The sequence below is a fragment of the Cutaneotrichosporon oleaginosum genome (genome assembly GCF_008065305.1).
Source record: "Cutaneotrichosporon oleaginosum strain ATCC 20508 chromosome Unknown ATCC20508_contig02, whole genome shotgun sequence".
NCBI lineage: Eukaryota > Fungi > Basidiomycota > Tremellomycetes > Trichosporonales > Trichosporonaceae > Cutaneotrichosporon > Cutaneotrichosporon oleaginosum.
In genome coordinates this window covers 2,858,444-2,882,108 of record NW_027072171.1, presented here as the reverse complement: position 1 = coordinate 2,882,108, position 23,665 = coordinate 2,858,444, and the positions used below count along the sequence as shown (strand labels likewise).

Genomic DNA, 23,665 nt, shown 5'->3' with positions numbered 1-23,665 from the left:
ACGCGGTGAGTTCGACAGATTCCTATGGTGGGGGTGGAGAACCTCCACCGAGTCCCATATGAGCCTGACAAATTGTGCCTGACACGATTCAACCTTTGCCAGTGGAGTGTCAGATCGTGAATGTCGTCGAGCACGGCTCTACAATCTACAACTCCTCGCTACAACTCTCCATAAAAGCCTTCAAGGTCTTCTCGTACCACCAGCAGGCGCACCTCTTTATTCGAGGCGACCTCAAGCATCTCGCGCACGCCTAGATCAGGCCCCCCTCTGTCCGCAGCTCACACGACCCAATCCACTCATCATGCCACCTAAAAAGGCCAGCAACAAGGGCGACGACAAGAGTACGAGCATCCCTGTTCGACGCGCTAACATTAGCCTTCGGTCTGAAGAATAAGAACAAGTCGTCCAAGGTGCAGAAGTTTGTGCAGCAGGTGAACAAGCAGCAGGCCGAGGGCGGCAAGAGCAAGGCAGATGTGAGTTCCGACAGCCGGGGTGTGCTGATCCCAGGCCGCCAAGGCAAAGCAGGCCGAGGAGCGTAAAAAGGCCAAGGAGGCCGCCGAGCAGCGAAAGAAGATGGAAGCACAGCTGCTGCACGGCTCTATCCAGCCGCAGAAGGTGCCATTCGGGACGGGTGAGTTGGGTGGCGATTGTAGATGAGGGCAAGCTGACACCAGATCCCAAGACTGTGCGTACGCTGCTCGCATTGGGAAGCGGGAGAGCACGAGCACTGACTGCAGATTCTTTGCGCGTACTTCAAGGCTGGCATCTGCCAGAAGGGAGCGAAGTGCAAGTTCTCGCACGACCCGAACGTTGGGCGTAAGGCTGAGAAGATGAACCTGTACGAGGATGCGCGTGAAGGCGAGGACAAGAATACAGGTGTGTAGCGTACTAAGGCGAGGGTGAAGGAGAGTTGCTGACCTGCAGACACCATGGACACATGGGATGAGGCTAAGCTCAACGAGGTCGTCACGCAGAACGGGAGGAAGCAAAAGAACACGACTGACGTGGGTGTTCAGAGTGTAAATGGCACTGACGATAGATTGTGTGCAAGTACTTCCTGCAGGCTATCGAGGACAAGAAGTACGGATGGTTCTGGATCTGCGTAAGTCGATGGCCTCGACTCGCGACCCAGCTGACTCCAGCCCAATGGTGGCGACTCATGCATGTACCGCCATGCTCTTCCACCAGGGTTCGTCCTCAAGAAGGACAAGAAGGACGACGAGAAGGAGACCATTTCGCTGGAAGACTTCATCGAAGTCGAGGTGAGCTCAATCGCCCATTCCAATCGCTAACCAGTAGCGCCACAAGTTGAAGCCTCCTCTTACTCCCGTCACGCCCGAGACCTTTGCCGCATGGAAGAAGACGCGTTTGGCGAAGAAGGAGGCAGAGGAGGAGGCCCTTACCAAGGCCAAGCAGCAGCAGCGTGCGGCCGGCAAGTTGACAGGTATGACGGGCAAGGACTTGTTCGACTTTGGCGGCGAGATGTTCGAGGACGAGGAGGAGGAGGGCCAGGAGGAGTGGGACATTTCGCGCATGCTTGCGCGCTACGTGAGTATTCTGTGTTGCGCTGAAGACTGTGAAGAAGGTGAAAGCTGACAGACAGCGGGAGGAGGACGAGAACCGAGACGACGAGGACGTGGACGAGGTTGCAGACGGTGTGGCCAAGGTTGCCGTCAAGGAGTAGAGAGCTCCCTCCCATATTGCATCTGCATTTGTGTCGCAGCAGCACTTCGTTATCTCGGCTTTGACTTTTGCTCATGCGGAAGGCGTGCGAGTGAGCATCAGTTTGAGCACCGTCTGAGCGTGAATTATTAGGCGTGCGGGTGTACCTCGGGCCAGGGACAGATCGGGGTTGGGAAGCATGATTCGGGTCCCCAAGATTCTATGTGTGCCTGCTATCGACCACCTGCCACTTCGTGACCTCATCGAAGCCAAGCACGGGCAGCATCGTGCAGAGGTCGTCCAATCGCGCTGGGTCCGGTTCGCAGCGCAGCGCGCTGGTGGGCGAAGGCGGCGAGGGTGCGAGGCGTGAGAGCGGGAGGCGACAGGTTGCGGTCGTGAGCGCGAACCTTGGCATCTGGGCAAGTCTTGGCGCCGCCCCGTGACCACTGGCATCAACTTCCCGCGCATGGCACCTCCCCCGGCCTCCGGCTCACAGTTCAGCCACTAACCCCCGCCCTCGCCAAGTGCCCAGCCGCCAAGCAGGGCCATGGCAGATGGTGAGGATGTTGTGTGCGGCTGTGTGAGCACAAAAGGCCGGCCAGCCAGCATCGAGTGCTCCATCCCCACTGATACCCACACTCACTATGCGTTTCCCCGTCCTTGTTTCCGTTGCTGGTGGGTACTCCAACTCTTCTGACGTTATGTCGAGGCCACTTGCTCACCTCAGCCCTCGCTGCCTCCGTCTCGGCCTCGCCCGCCAAGCGCCAGGACGCATGCGCTACCCAGTGCGACTTTGAGCAGAAGTTCTGCGCCTTCCGCGAGTCGCCCGACTGCGCGACCGTGTGCACCGTGAGTTGTAGATGGAGGACCGGGGCCAGGGGTTCTGGGGACGTGGACGGGGCAACATTATCGGGGCGAGTCCGACATTGGGCCGATCGATCAAAGCGGCCCGTGCCTCTGTCCATCGATCTCTTCCTCGCTCTGTCGCGCTCCCCAACCTCTGGACCCCATCATGGAGCTTGTGTCCTCACCCCCGCGCTCCCTTATCCCTCCTTCCGACAACAACTGACCCCAGGCTGCCGAGTACAACAAGTGGGTGGCGTGCCACGCGTGCCAGCTCCAGGCGGGCAACACGGCCGAGGCCGACGCGCTCAAGACGGCGATTGCGCGCCTCGCCGCCGGCTGTCTCTCGACCGGCAACGGCCTGACCGGCGGCTCGACTTCGGCCCTCGCGTCGGCGACTGGCGCCGCCCCGGCTTCCGCCGCGTCCTCCGCCCCCGCCGGCGCCGTCGTCGACGCCGCCTCGCCCTCGGGCTCCGCCTCCCCCATGGCCTCGGTCGCGTCCTCTGCCTCGGCCGCCATGAGCTCTGCCATGAGCTCCGCCGCCTCGGCTGTCGCATCCGGCTCGGCTGCCGCCCCCTCGGCTTCGGCTCCCGCCGCCTCCACCACCTCCTCGGGCGCCATGGGCAACGCTGTTCCCGTCCTTGCTGGTGTTGTCGGCGTCGCTGCCGCGCTCCTCGCCTGATCCCCTCTTAGTCTGGATTCCGTCGTTTACCATCATTTAATACCGTTCAGAAGTATGGAGGGACTTTGATCGCATCTTTATTCTCACCGATTGAGCTACTGATTCACGCCACACTAAAGTTCGCATGTCTAATCCCACCAATTGAGCTACTAATTTCACGCTACACTACAGCGATGCTGCAAGCCCACACGACGCCTGGCCTTTCCGGCCTCTAGCGCTGTTGTGGTGGCTGTGGTGGCCTGCTTGGCTTTGATGAGGCTGGAGACGCGACTTTGGTGGGCACCCCTGAGGCGGCTCAACGCGTCAATACTGAGAGACGCGGTTATACTGTTAACAGTCAGGCGTCTTCACTCAGGTGTCCTTGGCAACCTTAAGATTGATGTTTGAACGATTGATCATGGCATAACAAACATTGAAGGCTTCAGCAGTTCCGTCGGCAGCCAGTCGGACTCCCCTCCAAGTTCAGCAGCGCGAACGAGGACGGCGCCGCATGGAAAGGTTGAGCCTCTAGCCTATTGACCAAGCCTCCCTCACTGACGATTAGTACACATGCATGTTGGTATTCTAGTGGCATAGGCTACAGACGGGGGTGATGGCAACATGACGATCCAACATCACAATCGGACGTGGTCCAGGTTGAGCTTTTGATGAGATCCGTGACCCAAGCTCAGCTTTTGAAGCAGGGCCGATAAGCTAGGCTGAGCTGTCGATGAACGACCGGACTATTGTCAGCCATAACCCACGAGGCCAGAGGCCACCACGCAACTCACTCTCCTCCAACAGAAACGGCGTGGACCGGCTCTCGAACCCCGCCATGAGGTTCGTGACGACGTCAAAGTGTCCCAGGCGCGAATACGCTTGGAGCGTGACATCAAAATCGAAGCCACGGAGCAGCTCGGCGAGCCATGTGCCCTGCCATTCCGGCACGAGCTGGTTGCTTTTGCCGTGAAGAATGAGCGCACTGTGAGGGAGAAGGTTGACGTCAACAATGTCCTTGGCGGCGAAGAGGATGTGGCCAAGGGAGTGGCGCATGCAGCGCGTCTGGCTCGAACCCAGAGACCGGCGGAGCGGCGACACGTGCTCCAGCCAGCATCTCGCCTCGTGGCGCACCTGCTTGATTACGTCCGCGACGGGTGAAAGCAGGATCACGCCCTTGACGGGCGGGAGTTCGACGTCCGAGCCGTAGATGCGCAGAGCCTTCACGCCGTTCGGGATTTCGCGACCAGCCACCGCCGTGACCGGGTCGGGTTTGTAGCCTCTGCTAGCCCAGTCGACAGCGGCGTTATGAAGCTCAACCTTGTCACGCGAATGTACTACCACATCCTGAGCGATGGTGTACATTCCCAAATGGGCACCGAGACCATGACCGCACAAGAAGATGCGTGATGGGTCGCCACCGTAGTTGCGGATCTCCGCGTGCACCCACGCAAGTGTAGCCCGCACATCCGCCACCATGTCGGCCATCTGGCCAGTCGGGTAAGTTGTAATATCTGGGATAACGGCGACTGGCGTCAGATGCAGATCGTGGGGCGCACGTCACGCACCATATCCTTGCTTTGCCAGTAGGAGCCCATTGAGGCTGAACATCCAGCGACGGGGGTGAATAGGCCCCATCATCCCGACGTCATAGAGAAACACGACGACAGGCCGAAGATTGCTGTTCTCCTCTTCGATCGGTGAACCCATCGGCACCTGGCTCCAGATGTGTTGAGGGAAGTCGCTCAGGTCAACTCTACTCCCGGGGTCGACATCGGGAAGGGTCACAAAGCTACCGCTGGACCGCGGGGAAGCATGCAAACCCTCGCCATCTGGCGAGCAACTGAGTGAAGCTGAGTCGCTCGGCTGGGCACGGAAGATGTCGAGGCGGCACGCTACGCCTTGACGCCTTGGCTTTTGATACTTGACTCCGAAGCTGAGGTCAGCTAGGGCGCAAAGGCATCGTGCGATGGCGCACCTTGCATATCTATTCCACCACCATCCTGTCGTGGCGGAATAGGACAGCTCGGGTCTCTCAGACCTATCGTCGGGTGGAGGCAATCTCCAGAGCTCCCATGCCGTGCGGATGACTGTGAGGACGAACTTGGGGGCGAGTGTGATCACTGCACGAAGGTAGGAGGAGACGGCGACGAGGATGCCGAGGTGACGTGCTGTGTGTAAGCATGAGGATGGAGGAGGGTTAGGCAGCGCTTGAAGACCCTAAACCCGGCTGCGGTGACCGGAGGGTTGAAGCAGCGCCGGAGATACGCACATGGACTGAATGGCAAGAAGAGGGTGCCCTTGTGCTTGGGCGCGTCGGTCTGTGCGAGCAAGAGATAAGTTGCGAATGGAAGGGTGTGGATGAGGACTAGCACGGTGTTAGCTGTGAGTTTATACAGAAGGCTGCCATAGCAGATGGTGTACATACGGAGCAGACTCCCAATGAGTGACGGGATGGCGATAATGTTGAAGATGGGGACTGGTGTGAGCAAACAGGCGATGGCTACGAAGTGAACAGGAGAGCAGAGCGCGCTGAATGCTCGCGGAGCGACGCGGGATGGCAGTCTGGCCGGCAGCTGTGGAAGTTGTGACGTACTGAAGGCGAGGACGGTCAAGAGGGCGGACGCGGCGGCGGCAGTGCAGAGGACAGCGCCGCATGCCGCCAAAGACAGCCACACAACAGCTCTCATGTTGGGCGGATGGTGTGAGGCATGGGAGAGATGAAGCGATCTGGAGAAGTGGGAGGAGTAGATGTGGAAATGGTGAGTGGGAACGGAGTTGATTCAGTGGACTGATCGAGTTGGAGTGGACGTCGATTCCAGCCCGCGCCCGCCACGCCGCGTTGCCCGCCCCCGCCCTTCCTCACGCGTCGCTTCAACATTCCCACGCATTACCTGGCCTCCTATTCAACGTCCCACTTCCTCCAGATCCTTCTTTCGTATCGTTCCAGTTCCTTCATTTCTCTCCCCTCTGCCTCGATCTCGAGCACTTCACTCTTCGTCGTCATCCGTCATGTACCCCGCATCGTACAACTTGGGGCGCCATATACGTCGCGGCCGTCGCTCCTCGCACTCATTCCTTTTGCAGGGTCGGGGCGCCAAGGTGGCCCACTAGAAGCGGGACGCCGACATGTGCTCAGGCACGGCGTTCGCCCTGCATTCAGATCACCGCAGGTGTGGGACATAAGAAAGCATGCCTGCCTGAACTAATCGTGGCAACGCCAAACTCCTCATCTGCTCATCTAACCATTGAGAACGAGCACGTACCAACGAGAGGGCCATGGCGTGCGTGCGAAGTGCGCCTCCATCATTCCTCTACATTCTCATGACATCGCCTACGCCTCAACATGTGGTCTGTGCCGCTCCCATAGTGAAATGAGACATGCGCCAAGCTGCGGCGCATTTCCGGCCTGCGTCAACGCATCTCATTCAATTCTCAACGCCTTCGACCCGGCGTGCCGTCTTGATCCGACGTTCCACGCGGCTTGCTCCTGGTACGGAATTTGGATACGTCACCAGTCGCAGATATGCATGAAGGGGCGGAGGAATGGGGCATACAGAGTCCAAGAAAAATTACGCAACCCAGGCCATCGCCGGGAAGGCCAAGAGAAGCGAGGCAGCGAGCGCCAAAGTGACGCCCGTGCTGGCTGGCGAAACGGCGCCAGCGCCGTTCACGCGCATGTTGGTTGAGCGGTTGGTGAGACCGACCATTGGCACGTTGTCCGTGTCGTTGCCGATGAACTGGTAACCTGTCGTGTCGTCGGTGATGGGGAGCTCGTCAGTGCAGCTGACGCTGACCTCCTTGATCGTGTTCCAGAAGTAGCCGTTGTTGATGTAGTCGGGCTCGCTCCAGTCGATCATGCCGCCCGCCCACTCGACGGTACCCTTGGCTGCGCCCTCGATACCGGCGGGCCAGATCGAGATTTGCACGCGCGAAGGGGTGGTAGGGAAGTAGCTGGTGTAAGTGGAGGACAGAGTAATTGACCACAGGCGAGGCGACTCACTACTGCTGGGTGCTCTCCTTCCAAGTGTCGGCCTTCTTGACAGAGCGGACAACCTTCTCGTCAATCCACCACTCGAGCACCTCGGGCTGCCAGTTGATCGTATACTTGTGGAACTGCGTGGCTGTGTTGCCCGAGAGGTTGTGGTACCCGCCGTTCGAGTCCGAGTAGTTGACGTGACCGAGGAAGAAGAAGTTCTGGCGGTCAACTATGCCGATGAATTTGCACTCACGCTCTGGACCTGGTTAGTGATGGCGCCGGGCCACTCAAAGTCGATCTCGTCCTTGACATCCGACATGGTGATGGCAGCGGACACAACACCTGGCCAGTTTGATGTCTCTAACTGTCAGCACAAACATGTGCACTTGCGCAAAGCGCGGGCTTTGCGACCAAACGCACGCATGACAAAGTCAATCAAGCCATAGTGCACGTAGCGCGTCGACGAAATCTTAGTGCCGCCCTTCTCCGTGAGTGTGAGGCGCGCGCCATCGCCGTTGGGCGCTGGCTCGAGCTTGCCAGAGTCGACTGGGGATCAGTACCAAACCCCACAAGCTGCACGGTGACGCACCGACCCAGTCCCACGAGGTCACATTTCCGTCGTACGTGGTTCCGTTCATGAGCACGCGGCTCAAGTCGTTAAAGTCGGTAACGAGGTCGCGGCACACAGGTTCTGGCTTGCATGAGGTGAGCTTGTTCGAGTCTGAATTAGCGCGATTGCTTGCAAAGAAGCAACGTACAGAGCGGCTCGCATCCGCCGAGACAGAACTGGCCCTTGCCGCAGTAGCCGTAGGGCGAGCAGCAGGGGGCCGAGAGGGGACACGCCTGTGTCTGATTGCAGGTGGCACCTTGTGCGATGGCGGGCGCGGCAGCGCCGAGGGCGATGGTGGCGAGGGCAAGAGATCCCCACATGGCGAAAGAGTGTAGTAAGGAGCGTGAGTGGGGTGAGAGCTGTAGGTCGTGGCAAGGCCAATAATGAAGAGTAAGTGAGAGATGGATGCGTGGGGGTGATGGGTTGTGCACAACAAGACACCCATGCAGCCAAGAAGATAGTGTCCCGTGCGGGTGGCTGAGGCAGGGCTGGTGATGCTCACATCACCATTCTTTCCCGTCCTGGGCGCATTCATCCATCCATTGTCCCAGGGAACCCCCTTAGTGGCGCCCAAAGCGCGTCTCATTCAGCGCGACGAGCGCCGCCAAGATGAGCCCATGCGGTGCGAGTCTGCAGACGAGCAGACGATCCGAGAAGAGCATGCGCTGAGAGTAGGTTACGATAGCGACGAGCGCGGGGAAATGGACGCAGGTGAAGAGTAAGGACGGGGCGTCTCGTTCGGGATGGGCCCAGTCGCGCCAGGCGGGATGGCGTTCACGCGTTCATGGCGCTCAGGCACCACTAAAAGACCATTGCAGCCACGTGAGGAGTTGGAGTCCCCACATATGCCGATTTCCGCCCCGCCTTCTGAAGCTTCTATCGGGCAGCGCGGGATGTTTGCCCCTAACATTTTCCTCATCTTGTCCACAGCGTTTGCCATGCTTTGAGTAGCGCGTAGAGGAGAAAGTCAGTCGGATCAATCGCCATCTCCGGCGTGGTGCTCTGCTCACCCTCCTATATCCACGAACTTGGCCTGCTTACTACACCATCCCTTCCAATGATGGCATACCCCTTATAAATGCCAGCCAACTCGGCACAACGGCTGGCTGGGGCTGTCGAGGTAGTTAGCTTTGAAGTCACAAGTTCATGTTTGTTGAGGCGACGTTGGTTGGTGGCCCTTCTCCGGGCGTCGCGACGCGCCACGGTCACCATTCAAGTCAGCTTGTCGCGCCTAGTTCAGTGGGCACGGCACCGAGTCCTGAACATGCGTTCACATGCCATCCCCACACCCCGTTCCAATACCGGAGGAGGACTGGCATATCTTTAGTTAGGCATACCCATGCCCGGAAGCGAATCTTCATCAACGTATCAGACGTCCGGAAGTTCGGGAAGCGCCTCGTGCAAGCCCCGTTCTCCGGGGTTGGAGCCTGATACATGGATCTTGCTCGGCGCAACCTCGGGAATGCGTCATGCATGTATGAACACATACAGCATTGCAGCACATGCAGCACACGGCATGTCTATGCCAACTGCCAACTGCCAGACGCTGTGTCAGTTGACAGGGGCAGCGCAGAATGTGGAGCGGGCCTGGGAACCAAACAATAAATGGCTGGTTGCGGATGTAACCAACGTTGGGGATGCTCCCGTCTCGTGGACTCGTGGACCATTTTGAGGCAACGTCTGCCTGATGCCGAGCAACGCCGAGCTGCATGGCTCTGTTGCTCGGATGCAGAGGTAATACACACCTCAACCAGTGTTAACTGTTCGCAAAGGCACGGCGTTCTGTGACCGTGGCGACGACAGTTGCTCTCGGCAGTTGCCGTTGCCACGACGTCTGGACCTGTTTCAGCCCCAGCCCGGCAAACACGAATGCTTGGTGAAAGCTGTCTGCGGTACTGTACGAGTCTGCAGAACTGAGGTACATGGCATAAACGTACGGCTTGCGCGTTTAAGGAAGTGGCGTGCATACGGAGGCGCAAAGTGTCCCATGTGCACATAAACTCCGTATTCCACGATCCGCGAGCCAGATGTGTCCCACGCCCCATGCCATGGCGCGGCGTGGACACCGCCGCAGCGGAAAGGCCGTACATACATGTTCGATCGCAGTCCATCCCTCGACGGCTTCTGCCGAAAGAAGTCTGATCGGCGTCCACCTTGCAGCCATGAAGCGTGATGCCGATCAAGAGCCATGCTGTGCGCCCTCCCACTGCTCATCGTCTGGGTCTCGGAACACTTGTGTGATCGACAGTCGGCTGCCGTGCCTTAGCCACAACCGGCGTCTCATGTTTCAAGGCCATATTATCGCCACCCAGCTTCACCCAGCCTGGGTAGGTGGCACGGGGATTTGTTGTGATCGGGGCCAAAGCAATCCAAAGAACTGGTGCCTTCCGGAGATAGGCAAGGCACGGAGGAACAGGTTCAGGCCCACTCCGTTCAAGCTCCAGTATGTGAGAAACCGCGGCCGCCACTGGCGTTCGTCAGCGCACGAGCAGCAGACGATCAAGCGAGCCTCTGGGGAGAAAAATAATGGGAATCCTCTGCATCCTCCGCGTCCAATGTCGACTGCGGACCGTAGCGAGAGAGTAGCGATCACCAAACCCGCTGTCACGTTTCGTGCCTTGCAGAACAGCGGCTGTGGGTGAGCCTCGGCAAGCGGAGCGTCCCTCCTCCGCTGGCCCCACTGGCCGGGCTGCCTCCCATGCAGGAACGCAAGCAGAGGTTGCCTGTCCGCCTTCTTCAGCGCTCACGTGGGGCTCACCATGGTGTCATAGCTCGGTGCTAGTGGTACATATGACTCATGCAAGTGTCCGTCTGAGGAGTGGTGGCCCCAATGTTGCATACGCAAGTGACTAGCCATTCGCGCTCCACGATCCACAAAGATTGGGGTGCAGACATCAATGCCTAGGCTAGAAGCATAGTGGTCGTAGAGGTGTCACGCCAGTGATGACGTCGCTTGGTCGTCTAAGAAGGTATTCTGCTGACACTGACATGTCCTGATTCTTGCTATAGGATTACGGGTGACATTACTCTACACTAGCCCTATTCAATATATCAATTTTGATCGATCCATAGATATCGCTCATATCGATCGATGAACGTGATATATTGACTCTGGGAAACTCAGGGACGCAAATATTACACGTCATTTGATATCATTTCTTATCAATTAGGTGTACTTGATACAGACGCGTCGCGACGCGTCGATCTCGTCGACATCGCGCACTCTAGGCTGTCTACCTACACCTAACATCGTCTCTATCTTCACTTCCACTGCTCAGATCTTGCTGAAACTCTGCACATGCCTGCAGTCACCCACCGCCACCTCACCATCCAAGTCATGCAGGCTCGGCTTCGACTACTGATGCGTGAGCCCGAAACCTCTGAGATCCTCGAGCTACGAGCCCTGCACCTCGAATACCTACATCGTCTGCTCCTCATGCGGTACACGAGTCGACCGAGGAAGTATCAGCGTCGTGTTAGATCGCTCAACAACGCCAACGGCTTCTCGAACAGTGCACCGCTATCTGTCGAAGAGATACGTCTCAACTCGGCTGAGTTTGGTGATCTTCTCGAGCGTGTAACGCCTCTGTGGCCCACCACGCCAGGGAGAGGCTGTAAGCAAGCTCCGATATCGCTTCAGTTGGCATGCTTTCTATACCGACTAGCCCACAAGGCCTTGCCGTTTCATCGTGTAGCAGACAAGTTCAGAATCACTCGTGAGAGGCAGTCAGACGCGACTGACTTTCAAAGGCTCCTCTGCACTCAACTACTTCATTCGAGGAGCCGCCGCAGTCGCGAAGCTAGCACCTTCGGTGATAGAATGGCCTACAGAGGAGCGCAGGCTAGCAATCAAGAGTGCGATCGCTGCCGATTATGATATCCCCAACTGCGTCGGCTTTCTAGATGGCGTACACGTTGTCTTAGATCGTGCACCTGCTCTCGAGAAGCAGTTGCAGGCTAAGTTCTACAACCGCAAGGGCTGCTACTCCCTCATGATGATCGCTTCATGCGATGAAACCAAGCGGTTCACGTATCTGCAAGCTGGCTACAACGGCGCGGCGTCGGATATGCGCGCACAACGTGAATGTACGTTGACAACGTCGCCTGAGCTCCTCTTCTCCAAGGGTGAGTATCTCCTCTGCGACGCTGGCTTCAAGTGCACTGAATACGTCCTCCCGCTCTACAAGAAGCCTCGTAATAGACCGTATGAGCCCCATATGGTGCGTCAGCAACATTTCAGTTCTGATTGTAGCTCTACTTCAACCGCAAGGGCGCGCAGCCTCGTGTCAAGATAGAGCACGCCTTTGGGATGCTCAAGCTACGTTGGCAGGCCCTCAAGGGGCTCGGCGCACGCCTCAGTCACCGCAAATTTGATCACCTCATCACCTGGGAGGTGGTCAAGGCTGCGATGGTGTTGCACAACCTGTATATAGATACTGCGCCGCCCTACGAGCCTTCGGAGGCTGAATTGCGTGCAGAGGTGGCTGAGAGAGAGGAGCAGGAGGCGCTCGCAGATGCTACGGAGGCTACAGAGCCCCACGGCGTCGATAACGTCGACTACCAGAGGCGTGAGTACGTGGCATGGCTTACGGCAGTCGCGGACAAACGTCTAGATGCGCAGCGAATGCGAGAGCTGTTTCCTGTCCGACCAGTGAACGTAGAAGATATGCAGTGACATCAATCGATAGCCCTGGACGAGACCTATCAAATGAGCTATGGCGCAAGCACGTAGGAGCAGCGTGGAAAGAGCTACCATGGTTGCAAGACAAGTCACATTCATGTGGAGGTCCCTCCTCTGATATTGCGCCCCTCTGCGCCCCAACAACACCTCAAATTTACGTCTAGAAATCAACTGAAATTGCAGCCCGTACATTCAATTCATCGCCTCAGAAGCTACGTAGGGCCACGATACATGGTCTGAGTACGCTCATCGAACCCGGACATCAGCCTCGCATGTTCAACAGCCTGTTCGTGGCCTAGGTGGCTCGCAACGGCAGCATACGATGTTGTCCACAACTGCTTGACTTTGAACAGCTCGTCCCGAGCCTCCTTCTCGGCCTGGCGTTGCGCAAGCTCCTCTGCTTGCCTCAGTTGACGCTCCATGAGCTGGAGCTTGCGCTCGCGCCACTCATCGGTGGCAAGGAAGCGTTTTTTCCGTCTCGAGCCCGAAAGCCTTGATCTCCATTGCTGATGATCTCCCTGACTTGCGCGAGGATCCTGAGGCCAGCGACGACGCTGAGTCTTCATGCTGTGATGAATAGGAGCCTGGTAGGCTCCTCAGCGATCGTGGTGGCGCCGGCGTCCCTGACACCACTGAGTCGGCGTCAACATCGGTCTCGGGATCGTCCAGGTACTCGTAGACATCCTCCTCATCAATCAGCACCGCGTCGCCGTCTCTTGCGCCTGCACGCCCGAGGCTGAGTCCGAACGAGCCTAGGGTGTCGCTGTTGCTGGCGAGGGTGTCGATCGAGCCTGTAAGATCACGATATACGGCAGTTTTGTCGCCGATAACGTCTCGCCATCGTTTGAACCGAGGACACATCTTCTCAAGATCCTCTGTTTCACGTTAGCTTCGATAGACGCTTGAACGCGGCTAGATCATGACGAACACACCTGATAAGTCTTGAATCTCCCACGTCTGGCCCTTGAAGATCACTTTGGAGCCCTCGCCAACGCCTGTGTCGTTCGCAATGGAGAGAGCAGGCTGAAACGTGTTGCGGTAGAAGTCCTCAACATGTAGCTTGATTTTATCGGGTGATCTAGCCCACTGGGCCCGATTACGGATCATGAACTGCCTGATGTTGTCGGCAACCGATACGCCCTTCTGGCCTGACGAGCCAGCCTTGAATCTAGACCAGTTACGGCTATCTGCCTCGAAGAACTGCAAGATCAGCTCCATAGAGGAAGGGACTGCTTTGCGGCCCTTCCCGTAGCCGTCATTATCCCAGCGAGGCCGTACGCCTTTGGTAGGTTGCTTCCAGTACTCCGTACCGTCGTCGTCAACATAGCGCGGTACCTGTAGAGGAGCCATGGAGGGCTATGGGTGTCAGCGCGCCGTAGTGAAATGACGTACTTGACGTACTGAAGGAGACGCTGAAATCTCGCGATCTGCTCGTCCTCTGGATCCGTATCGAGCATGGGTGGTAGAGTCGATGCTGGGCTGTCGATTGGTGGTGGTTTGAGGAGTCTGCGGTGGGTACATGGCGAGCTAGAGGGACTTGAAGATTCAATCGATAAGTGGATGAGACTTCAACGACGTAAATGGGCTCACGATATCGACGTGACTTATCGATGAAATTCGGAAGTAAAAATTGCCTCTTTGGGCAGGTGTGTTACGTAAGACTTTACATATATCGATCGATGGCATATATTGAATAGGGCTACTAGCGAAGTGCTCTTGCGCGCAGAAGGTTGTGAGAAGCAGTACATGCCGCCTACAGCACTTACGGACCCAGTTACGCAACCTGCCCTCGACTGCCGCGGATGCTTTCTGCCGGCGTGAAAAGTATGTGGACAACGGCCAACGAGGGTTCGTTGATCACACGTCCTGTCGAATATGCAGCCCTACATACTACGACCAGCTCTGCGACCCCAGCGGCTGCAGAGTGGGATCCGCATGTCGACAGATGAAACTACCGTTGCATAGTCAATTGGCTGACGGCCCAGCGATGCGTGCGCCACCCGAGTCTCCCTGCTCCCGAACCGGCGCCGCCCGGGTATCAATCCACGGCGAGGGAACGTTTGACATTAGCCCTGGCGGGAGAAGAGTAAAAACTCTTGTGATCGCTTGGGGAGGACAACTCTGGGTGCAGGAGGTATGTCGGGCTATGGGAGAGGTACAGATGAAAGGGCGCGGGCCGGTGACTGCAGCTCGCAAGCTCAAGCGAAAGGATCTGGCTGGCAGAATCGCAACCTCGCTAGGAGGTATGGCCCGTGGGCCCATGGGTATTTGGATGTGTTTCCCTATAATAATGACGGGTGAGTCCGAAACGTTTGCGGCGCTGGGAGAACGGCAAAGGGAATCAGGTTAATCAAGGGAGACAGCTTGATTCTACGGCAGAGCTGGAGAGAGTAATTGCCCGGGATGTCTCACAGGAGATCGGCCATTACTACTGCCCACAGTGGCCCGCTGACCTACTGCCCACTACAAGTCTTGCCGATTTGAGCGGGCCACGGCGGTAGGATCGCGGATTGAACAGGGTTGATGGCAAAAATCACCTCACCTGGCCGAGCTGGCCTGAAATGGGATGGAATGACGACGCCGCAATGTCATCATGAGGCTTTTGCTGGCTTTACTGGCTGGCGTTTATTTCTCCTGCAAATACCTGCCTCGAGTTCCTCTGCTCTTGTGCCAGTGCTCCCTGCACCTTTCTTGTCTAGGTTATGGGATCCCATGCCTCTCAGGAACGTGTCTGCTCGCAACTGCACCGCTGCCAGCAGTCATCAGACCATGCAGGCCACCAGACCATCAGGTCCCCACATAGCGAGATGGCATGCACCCAGATCCTGCTAGATCCTGTCGCCTGCAGGCGACATGGCAGGGCAAGCCAGGCAGGGCAGGCACCCGGGGTTGGCGGAATAGCAGCAGCAGCAGCAAGGCGTCCTGCGTACCACCACTTAATCGTTCTCATCGATCCTGATGCAATTGCCGCACCGCAGCCAGCTAGCAGTCACTCACGTCAGAGAGGGCGAGGTCGCTTCAAGCGCTCGCAGCAGGTCCCGTCACGATACATCTTCTCACAACACCTCTCTCCGCCACCCAACATTCTTTCGCTGTCGGTGTGCACGTCCTGTGCAGCAGCAAGCGTCGCGAGCTCGTCATTCCATCCCTTAATCCCTCCCTCCGACCCCTTGGCGCATTTCTTGTTTTTTTTTTTTTGATCGGAGACAACCACCCGTTCTCCAGGTCGCCAGTCCGCACACACCCACAAACGACCTCCCTCCCTCCCCGGGCCATAACGCCAAGAAGCAAAGATAAAGTACGCACATACACATCTCGGCTGGGCTTGAAAGTGTAACACTCTTGTTGCACAGCAGAGTTTGGGTCAAACCCATTCCCCTGTCCTGTCCCGGCGTGCAGTCGACATTCTGCACATTCGCATCGCAGGTGCATTGGTGGTTGTAACGCCAATCGTCGAGGCCCCAGGGTCAGTCGGTACTCCTTTCACGGGCCGTGCCAAGAAACGCAACCAGGACAGCCAGGACATTGCTCCGCCCATACCGAGCCACTCACCGTACACCTTACACCGTAGCGGCCGTCCCTGCATCACACTAGACTGCCGCCCATCTCGTCCACCCTCACCACACACACGTTTGACAGTCATCAAAGTCTTTGGAACCTATCCATCGACTAGTCGGACAAGCACATCACATCTCTTCCCAGGCCAGGCGACGACTGTCGACATTGAGGATCGGCGATCTCTTCGCTCTTCGGTCATTCGCACGGATCCCACGCAGGTCGTCTTCACACGGATCATCGGATCACCACAGGGATCGACATCCGTCACCACCAAACCACCACCCCATCATCTGCCATCTGCCACACCCCGCTCTCTCCCCTCACGCAGCACTCGACTTGTTTCTATCTGATTCTCTATAATTGTCTCGTCACACTCTACACACTCCTCCACACCCCCCGTCCCCATTGAGCCCGCCAATTCCATCGACCGCTGGCCACAATAACGGTCACTGCGCCCACACCCCACTTTCCAGGTCCCAAGATCTCGTTGCCCCTCCATCTCCTTCGCATCTTGCATCTCAACACCCAGTAGCCGTCGTCGCCCCTCGACAGACGACGACAGCAAGCATCTCCCAATTTTGACGACTTTTGGTGTATCAAACAGGCCTTACGGCAGCCAGCCTTCGTTCCTCTTGCCGGCCCCCCACCCCACCAAAACACAGCGACCCAAGTCCCATCCCACAAGCGTCGTCGTATTCGCCCTGCCCAGCTTCGAGCTGTAAGCCTTGTGCCACCACCGCCATAGCCACCCCACTACACACAGCGAAGCATCACGTACTGACGCCTCTTGTCCGCTGTCATCATTGCTGCATCTCGCATCTCTCCTTCCTGTCACTCCTCCCTACAGTGAGCCCGGCGTGTGAGACCCCCCGGTCTGCCGTGGACACTCGTCCGACACCGCCATGGCCCTTACACACACCGCCCTCACAGAGGCGCTCGCCGGCCCGTCGATCGCCCATCTCGATTCCCGATCTTCTCGGCGGACGTCATCACTCGGCCTTACTCTCTCCTCGCCGCTGCACGGCCTCACACCCTGCTCGAGCCGCAACTCGAGCACGAGCGATGTTCGCTCCTTCCACACCGCCCGACTTACCGCCGACGAATCGCCTGCGTCCCCAGATCGCAGGCATCGACCCTCTCCCATCTCCATTCCGATCCATTCACCAGACGCCCCCCTCTTCTCCTCATATCCTCTGAGCGGAGGAGCTCGCGCATCGCAAAGGGGGCAACATGTGGTGACGCCCGAAACCTCGCAATCTGCCTCGGCGTCCAATGCTGTCTCGCCATCTCAATCTCGCACTGGGGTCAAACGTGCGACTTCAGACGGGGGTTTCGCCGGCACTGGTGCTGCCTTCAGCCCCATTCGCTCACCGCAACCGGGCACATCAGTGTCTCGGCGGAGGTCACTGTCCACGCTGGGCCTCGTAAAGCACCTCTCGAGCCCATCTTCCCCACAAAAGCAACCCTCGAAGCACAAGCGCCGGGCGTCCTGGGGCTCTGGAGACTTTGACGTGGCACGTCGGCGCGACATGGCAGCGGTTGCACAACTCGACAATCTCCCTTACGGCTTCGGTCCCGATCCCCGAAAGGCGTCGGTGTCCGAGTGTCTTGCGCCGATCTCCAGCGCCGACCACCCCGCCGATCTCCTCAGCCTGGCTGACCTCACCATCTCCCACAAGCATGTCCCAAAGCGCTCCAGCTCGCTCGGAAAGCATCTTCTTCTGTCGCAAGACGTCCCAACGCGGACCACGTCCCTCCACTGCGACCCCCACGCAATGGACAACATCTCGTTGGTCTCCATATCCGAACCCTCACTCTCATCGCCGTCAATCCTGACAACATCTCTACCATCGACCAAGACGTCGCTGTCACGGAGTGTGCGAAATGGCAAAGAGGGCGACGAGCTCAAGCGCGCCGAGCTAGCTCAGGTTTCCCAAGCCCTTCTTGACCGCCGTCGGATGATCCTTCTCGAGATTGTTGAGACCGAGGTCACATACGTTCACCAGCTGCGTGCTCTCGTATATGTTTACCTGCCTCAGCTGGCCGTTCTTCCCTTCGTCTCGGACAGGATCCACCAGCACATCGCGCGTAACTCGGTCGATCTCCTCGAGTTCCACGTCCAGTTTGCGGCGCACATGGTTGACATTCTCAAGTATTCTGGCCTGGGCTACGACGTTTGCGACTCGAAGACTCTCGACACTGTGACTAAGGAACTCGCCAACCTTTTCGTGAGAGAGGTTCCCAGCTTCAGGCTCTACAGCGGTTACTGTGCTGGCTCAATGGTCGCTTCGAGCGTGGTGAGCGACATCACCCACCGCGTCGATTATGAGAACTTTGAGAAGCGCTGCCAGCACATTACATCCGAGACGACCCAGGCTTCGCTGCAGGACATGCTTTACAACAAGCCGGGAAGTCCGAGCCGCACACGCTTGCGCTTCAAGGACATTCTCATTGCGCCCATTCAGCGCGTTTGTCGGTATCCGTTGCTGCTTGCATCTCTCTTGGCCGACATCAACCGTGAGGCACCGCCCAATGACGTCGTGGAATCTGTCGAGGCGGCACAGGCCGTCATGCGTGCCGTGGCCGAGAACGCCGACGACGCTCGTCTGCGCAAAGAGGCAGAACTCAAGACGGCACGTGTGGCTGAATGCCTCGAGCCTCACAATGCCCTGAGCAAGGAATTCCTTAACCGACTTGGCACTTGCCGATTGATCGGTGCGCTCGACGTCCTCTACCATCATCCTATTCATGCGCCACTCGATCGCCCGACCAAGGTTCGCTACTTTGCTGCTCTGCTTTACCGTGGTTATCTGATCCTCGCAAAAGTTAGGCGGAACAAGACGCTCGAGGCTCGCCACTTTTTGCCACTTGAGGTAGTTGAACTAATTGACATCACCGAGGGTAGGTTTACGGGAATTTAATGGAGATAACTGACGTCAGGCTCCTTGCCTTTTAGTCTCCGTCTCACCATTAATGACCACAAGTTTGACCTCGCTGCATCTTGCGATGCCGAGAAGGAGCTGTGGGCCGCTGAACTCAAGGCCGCTCGCGACGAAAGCACCATGCCTCCGTTTGAGCTGCCTTCCAGCGTGCCGCTGTTCCAAACTCGGTCGCGCCACTCGTCGACGACCTCGAGAGATGCGTCATCGCGAACGCCCAGCAAGCAGTCGTCGATGCTCCCTTCCGAGACCTTCAGCCTCAACAAGCGCCACACGCTTGTGGCAACGGCTGATTTCCAGCTTCCCACGAAGCAACTCGGCACGCCGCCTGCCCTGGAACCCATGCCACTCGAAGACTCGCCGGATCTCGAATACACGCCAGAGTACCGCCAGTTCCAACCCTCAAACGTCCTTATTCGCCGCCCATCCCTGACCACCCGCCTCATGGTCGACCGTGCGCTCGGAGACGTCATCTCTGAGGGTCTCGCCACGGCGCGAAGCAAGGCTCAGTTCCAGTATCCATCTGGTCCCGACCCGCGCCGCATGTCACGCTTCGAAACGCCCAAGCTGCGCCGCCGGAGAAGTTTGGCTGGTCTTTCCGAGATGAGACCCCTTGACGTCGTCTCGACGCAGGAGGTGCGCGGCGCTGTCATCCCTGGCTCTCGCCCGCGCTCGCTCATGCGCACGCGCTCGTTCATCCTGCCGACTCCGGACAAGGAGCTGGCCGACATCTCGCGCAACACGTCCATGTCATCCCTCAGCGATGCGCACCGTCGGCGCTCCCCCATGTCCTCACTCCGTGGTCTGGAGATGACGATGGGGCCTGCCGCCAGAGCCGGCCACCAGCGCGCCCAATCGGCCTCAACGCTCTCGCAGCCGCTCGTCCAGTCGCCCCTCGAAATGATGGAGGATGAGATGCTCGAGGAGGAGAAGCCGCGCAAGTCGCTGAACCGCGCGCGCTCGATGCCGTCGTCGCCTATCACGCCGACTGTTGAGGCCTTCCCAGACATGATGAGCCAGAGCACCGGCGCCATGCGTGGCGACAAGGACTCCTATGTGCTGGTCAAGAACGAGGTTCCTCGTCGCCAGACGACCAGCAACTTGCCGCGGAGTACGACCCCGATGGCCATCTCGCCCGCACGCGCCGTCAAGCGTTCGCTGTCCTTCTTTGGCCGCAAGAGTCTTAGCGCGCTCACCACCGACTCGTCGGATGAGCATGGCTCGGCCGTCTCTGCCGCGCCCTCGCCCAGCACCACTCCGCCGACCCCAGACGCGACGCCCGCCACCCCCAAGCGCCGTCGCAGCATCAGGCTTCTCGGCACCTTCCGCGGATTCACGCCCATCTAATGTCTGTCTGACATCCTTCTTGCTACATCTACACCTGCACCTTGCACCACGCCCATGCGCACGCCTGCGCACGTCCACACCCAGCATTATCTGTACCCTACTTTCCCCCGTCCCGTAATTTGTTGTCACACTCATCATCTGCATATGCATGGCTCGTTGATCGCGCCACGACTCAGTCATGAGCTGCTATGGTACACTCTATCCCCTACTGTACACAAAGGCTCTTGCTTCGAGCTCACCGTCTGCATTGTATTCAGAAGTGCTTCTGGAGCCAAGCTACCGTGGCAGCACACAGGTCGGGCCAGTGTGCCGCGTCCTCAACAGCATGGTTCGCGCCGTCTACGACGTGCGTCTCAAGCTTGCCCTTCGCGGCCTTGCGCCAGCGCGCGAGGTGCGCGTCCACGTCGGCCACATGCCCAAACTCATCCTTCTCTGAGAAGAGAGCAAGGGCGGGTACGCTGAGCGCCCCGAAGCTCTCGCTTAGAGGGTGTTTGTGCACGCCGTCCGCCGAATCGGGCAGGTCCGAGGAGAAATAATCGTCGTCTCCACTGGAGTCAGCTTTGGGATGAGGTATCGAGGGAATAGGGAGCGGGAAAGGGACGGATTACTGGCACCGCCATCAAAGTTGCAGGGAAGCATGGGCGCCGGGCGAGGAACGGCGTGACATTGGCCCGCAGCCGAGCCGAACTGGATCCACGCCACTCCGCACACCCCGAGACTCGCAACTGATGCGACCGGCGTACGGGCGTGCGTTTCAGCTGCGCACGCTTCCCGGACAATGCGTGACCGTGACAATACAGGTTGATGTTGTGAAACGCGGCGTCGCAATGTCGACGCGTGAAGCGCGTTGTCGCGTCCTTGTCTAGGGCGGCGCAAGCTGCCCATCCCATGACAGGGAGCACGTCGCCCGTTTCCATTAACTCACCTCGGCGACAGCAGACTCCAAAGACGATATGCGCTCATCTTAATGCGGGCCTCCTTCGCAAACGCGGCGGGCAGGAGTTCGTCACCGCGGCCCTCGTCCACCATGGCCGTCGCAGTAGGCAGCATGTCGACCCACGCCTGCGTGGTCTTGTCGACGGCAAAGTGCTCACGGTCGCTGACAGGAGCCTGCATGATGCCGCCGTCGGCGCCGCCCAGCGTCGTCAGAAGGTGGATCACGTCCTGGCTGCCCGTCGAGTGGCCCATAACGACAACCTTGGACGTGTTCAGGTCGCGCAGGTGGGCCGCGAGGGCGTGCAGCTCGCTCACGTCGCGAGTGAGGGACGACGTACCGAAGCCTTCGTAGGCTGATGTCCAGTGGAGTTGAACACTGAGGTCAGCGTCTGAGGAAGTCAAGGCGGAATAAAGACGGGGCCTGACTGTTGTAGAACTTAGGAGCCAGGCCTCCAGGCCGCGGCCGGGGTAAGCACTTACAGCTTCCATCCTGCATTGCCTAGCGCCTCGCCAAGAGCGCGCGTATACGGCACATCACCAAGGCCGTTGTACAGTCCCCCGATAAAGATGACGGCCTTGTCCGATGACGCGTCGCCAGTCACGAAGTAGGGGTAGGTCTTGCCCTCATGGGTTGAGAAGTGCCCGAGATGGCCTGCGAGAGGGGGCTGGGTAGTTGGAAGGGGCACAGCGGTCAGCGGAGGCATGTACCATGCTCACTAGTGCTATGAGAGCGGCTTAGGTGTGGTGGATGTCGGAGGATGAGCTAGATCATGTAGGCAGTGGAGGAGACCGCGAAGTAGTGTGGGACTTCGGAAGTGGAGGTCAGAGTGACGTCGATCCCCGTATCCCCACAGCTGCAAGCTCACAAACATGCCGCGATTACAGGCAAGCTGGCACGAGAGCTGTAGACGAGAAGCGTTTGTCATTATCGCTAGCTAGAACGAGCAGAAGCGGAATGCAGCAAGAGCCGCTGTCGTCATTTGGCAAAGGGGAACGGTAGTCGACAGCATTCCGCGACCGCTTGCTGAGTACCAGTAACTCTAGAAAGAGTGAACATGACACGAATGCTGAGTGGCAGAGCGCCGCTGATGGCAGCGGAGTGACCTACACTTGGTGAACCGGTCTGGACATCCTCTGAGCTGTGTGGCGCGGGAGTGGGCGTTATCGGCCCTGCTCGAGAGGCCAATAACTCACTCGCGGCAGCACACGGATCACACTCAGGCGACTTGGATAATGCCAGCTGTCATACCTCCCCTCCGAGTTGAATGATGGAGGTGAGCAGCCTTATCCAGGACGAGGACGGACGGGCGACAGTGAGCCCTCTGTCCAGCACTCTCAACGCCCTCAGGCCCGCCCTGTCGTTCACGCTAAGCACCTGGCCGCAGTTGGTGGCGCGGCAGTGAAGCACATGGCAGCTTCGCAGACAGGAATCATTCCTGGCGCTCGCCGTATGCGCACTCCGGAGCGCAATGTACACAGAATGACTTGAGACGCATCCTCCACTGCTCACAATCACGCGCACACACCAACCCCAGTGGAGGTCTGGAAGCTGGAAGGCAGGCAACGCAGGCAGTCACATACCGGTGTTGCACGGCATACTGGAGCCCTGCTCGCTGTCCTTGGCGGTCAGGATCTCGCGCCCACCGCGCCGCCGTCCAACGACGCTCGTACGCCCTGCCACCTTTCACAGCCTCTCGTCTCGTCTCCGCCCCTCGCGCGGCTGCCGAAACCTATGCATGTCGATTGTTATGCGACTTAAATTCTCTCCGTCGTCCACACCGAGTTGGTCGCGAACTCGGGTGGTGCGATTGGGTCCGTCTGCCGTCAGCTCGTCCCCCGTCGCTCCGTGCCGACTCACACGCTGTCCGCGCTTGGACCCTGTCAACCGGCGGTCACGCTCCATCATGATGTTGTCCCAGCGGTCGATGCCGTAGCGGGGAGGCTGGCGTTAGCTTGCGCCAACCTGCCAAGCTCACCTTCCAGTCGTTGCGGCCGCGCTGGATGATGTTGAAGATGGTGCCGGTGGCACCGAACATGATGGTCACAAGACCTGTGGTTAGTGTTCCGCAGGCTACATCCGAGCGCTGGCGCTGGCACCGGCAGCGAGCGCGATGCGCCACAACAACGAGGATCGCTGATCGGAATCGGTTGCGCTGTCTGACGGCGCAACTCACCAAAGGGCAGGACGGCCTGAAGTCAGCTTCGCAATTGATATCGGTGAGCAAACGTACCTCCCAGGGGACGGGCATGGTGGATTCGGCGAGCGGGGTGTCGAGATGAGCGTAGGCAACGGCGCCGAGGTCGAGGTGAACGGCGGGCGAATGGGCTGACCCTCAATGCAGCGACCCGCCGGGGTGGGACGGAGACTTCGGTGTTTTGGGCCTGTGGCGAGATCGTCTATGCCACGTGGTCGTGATTCATGACTCGTTGAGCGGGTTGAGCCCAGAAAGTC

General features: G+C 58.5%; 9 protein-coding genes across 9 annotated transcripts; 4 read left to right on the top strand and 5 right to left on the bottom strand.

Moving 5' to 3' along the window:
* Nucleotides 1-2,306: 2,306 nt before the first annotated feature.
* Nucleotides 2,307-3,187, top strand: COLE_02834 (uncharacterized protein; the record flags this gene model as incomplete). The annotated part of the gene is made up of 3 exons (XM_018424198.2): nt 2,307-2,337; nt 2,390-2,511; nt 2,738-3,187. 3 exons carry the CDS (start codon nt 2,307-2,309, stop codon nt 3,185-3,187), a joined length of 603 nt encoding a protein of 200 aa, XP_018276199.1.
* Nucleotides 3,188-3,880: 693 nt separating this feature from the next.
* Nucleotides 3,881-5,853, bottom strand: COLE_02833 (uncharacterized protein; the record flags this gene model as incomplete). The annotated part of the gene is made up of 7 exons (XM_018424197.2): nt 3,881-3,909; nt 3,958-4,692; nt 4,732-5,099; nt 5,142-5,334; nt 5,436-5,531; nt 5,592-5,642; nt 5,760-5,853. The coding sequence occupies 7 exons, from the start codon at nt 5,851-5,853 to the stop codon at nt 3,881-3,883; spliced, it is 1,566 nt and encodes a 521-aa protein (XP_018276198.1).
* Nucleotides 5,854-6,735: 882 nt separating this feature from the next.
* Nucleotides 6,736-8,072, bottom strand: COLE_02832 (uncharacterized protein; the record flags this gene model as incomplete). Its single annotated transcript, XM_018424196.2, has 6 exons — nt 6,736-7,117; nt 7,167-7,360; nt 7,396-7,502; nt 7,563-7,688; nt 7,732-7,863; nt 7,901-8,072. 6 exons carry the CDS (start codon nt 8,070-8,072, stop codon nt 6,736-6,738), a joined length of 1,113 nt encoding a protein of 370 aa, XP_018276197.1.
* Nucleotides 8,073-8,246: 174 nt separating this feature from the next.
* Nucleotides 8,247-8,474, top strand: COLE_02831 (uncharacterized protein; the record flags this gene model as incomplete). The annotated part of the gene is made up of 1 exon (XM_018419776.2): nt 8,247-8,474. One exon carries the CDS (start codon nt 8,247-8,249, stop codon nt 8,472-8,474), a length of 228 nt encoding a protein of 75 aa, XP_018276196.1.
* A 2,576-nt stretch (nt 8,475-11,050) lies between these two features.
* COLE_02830 (uncharacterized protein) lies at nt 11,051-12,047 on the top strand (the record flags this gene model as incomplete). Its single annotated transcript, XM_065626238.1, has 2 exons — nt 11,051-11,468; nt 11,503-12,047. The coding sequence occupies 2 exons, from the start codon at nt 11,051-11,053 to the stop codon at nt 12,045-12,047; spliced, it is 963 nt and encodes a 320-aa protein (XP_065482507.1).
* An 833-nt stretch (nt 12,048-12,880) lies between these two features.
* On the bottom strand, nt 12,881-13,954 carry COLE_02829 (uncharacterized protein; the record flags this gene model as incomplete). The annotated part of the gene is made up of 3 exons (XM_018424195.2): nt 12,881-13,308; nt 13,366-13,789; nt 13,826-13,954. 3 exons carry the CDS (start codon nt 13,952-13,954, stop codon nt 12,881-12,883), a joined length of 981 nt encoding a protein of 326 aa, XP_018276194.2.
* Nucleotides 13,955-16,893: 2,939 nt separating this feature from the next.
* COLE_02828 (uncharacterized protein) lies at nt 16,894-20,277 on the top strand (the record flags this gene model as incomplete). The annotated part of the gene is made up of 2 exons (XM_018419774.2): nt 16,894-18,892; nt 18,932-20,277. 2 exons carry the CDS (start codon nt 16,894-16,896, stop codon nt 20,275-20,277), a joined length of 3,345 nt encoding a protein of 1,114 aa, XP_018276193.1.
* A 253-nt stretch (nt 20,278-20,530) lies between these two features.
* Nucleotides 20,531-21,917, bottom strand: COLE_02827 (uncharacterized protein; the record flags this gene model as incomplete). Its single annotated transcript, XM_018420978.2, has 3 exons — nt 20,531-20,825; nt 21,203-21,589; nt 21,694-21,917. The coding sequence occupies 3 exons, from the start codon at nt 21,915-21,917 to the stop codon at nt 20,531-20,533; spliced, it is 906 nt and encodes a 301-aa protein (XP_018276192.2).
* Nucleotides 21,918-22,968: 1,051 nt separating this feature from the next.
* Nucleotides 22,969-23,462, bottom strand: COLE_02826 (uncharacterized protein; the record flags this gene model as incomplete). The annotated part of the gene is made up of 5 exons (XM_018424194.2): nt 22,969-23,031; nt 23,072-23,155; nt 23,190-23,263; nt 23,388-23,403; nt 23,445-23,462. 5 exons carry the CDS (start codon nt 23,460-23,462, stop codon nt 22,969-22,971), a joined length of 255 nt encoding a protein of 84 aa, XP_018276191.1.
* Between the last annotated feature and the right edge of the window lie 203 nt (nt 23,463-23,665).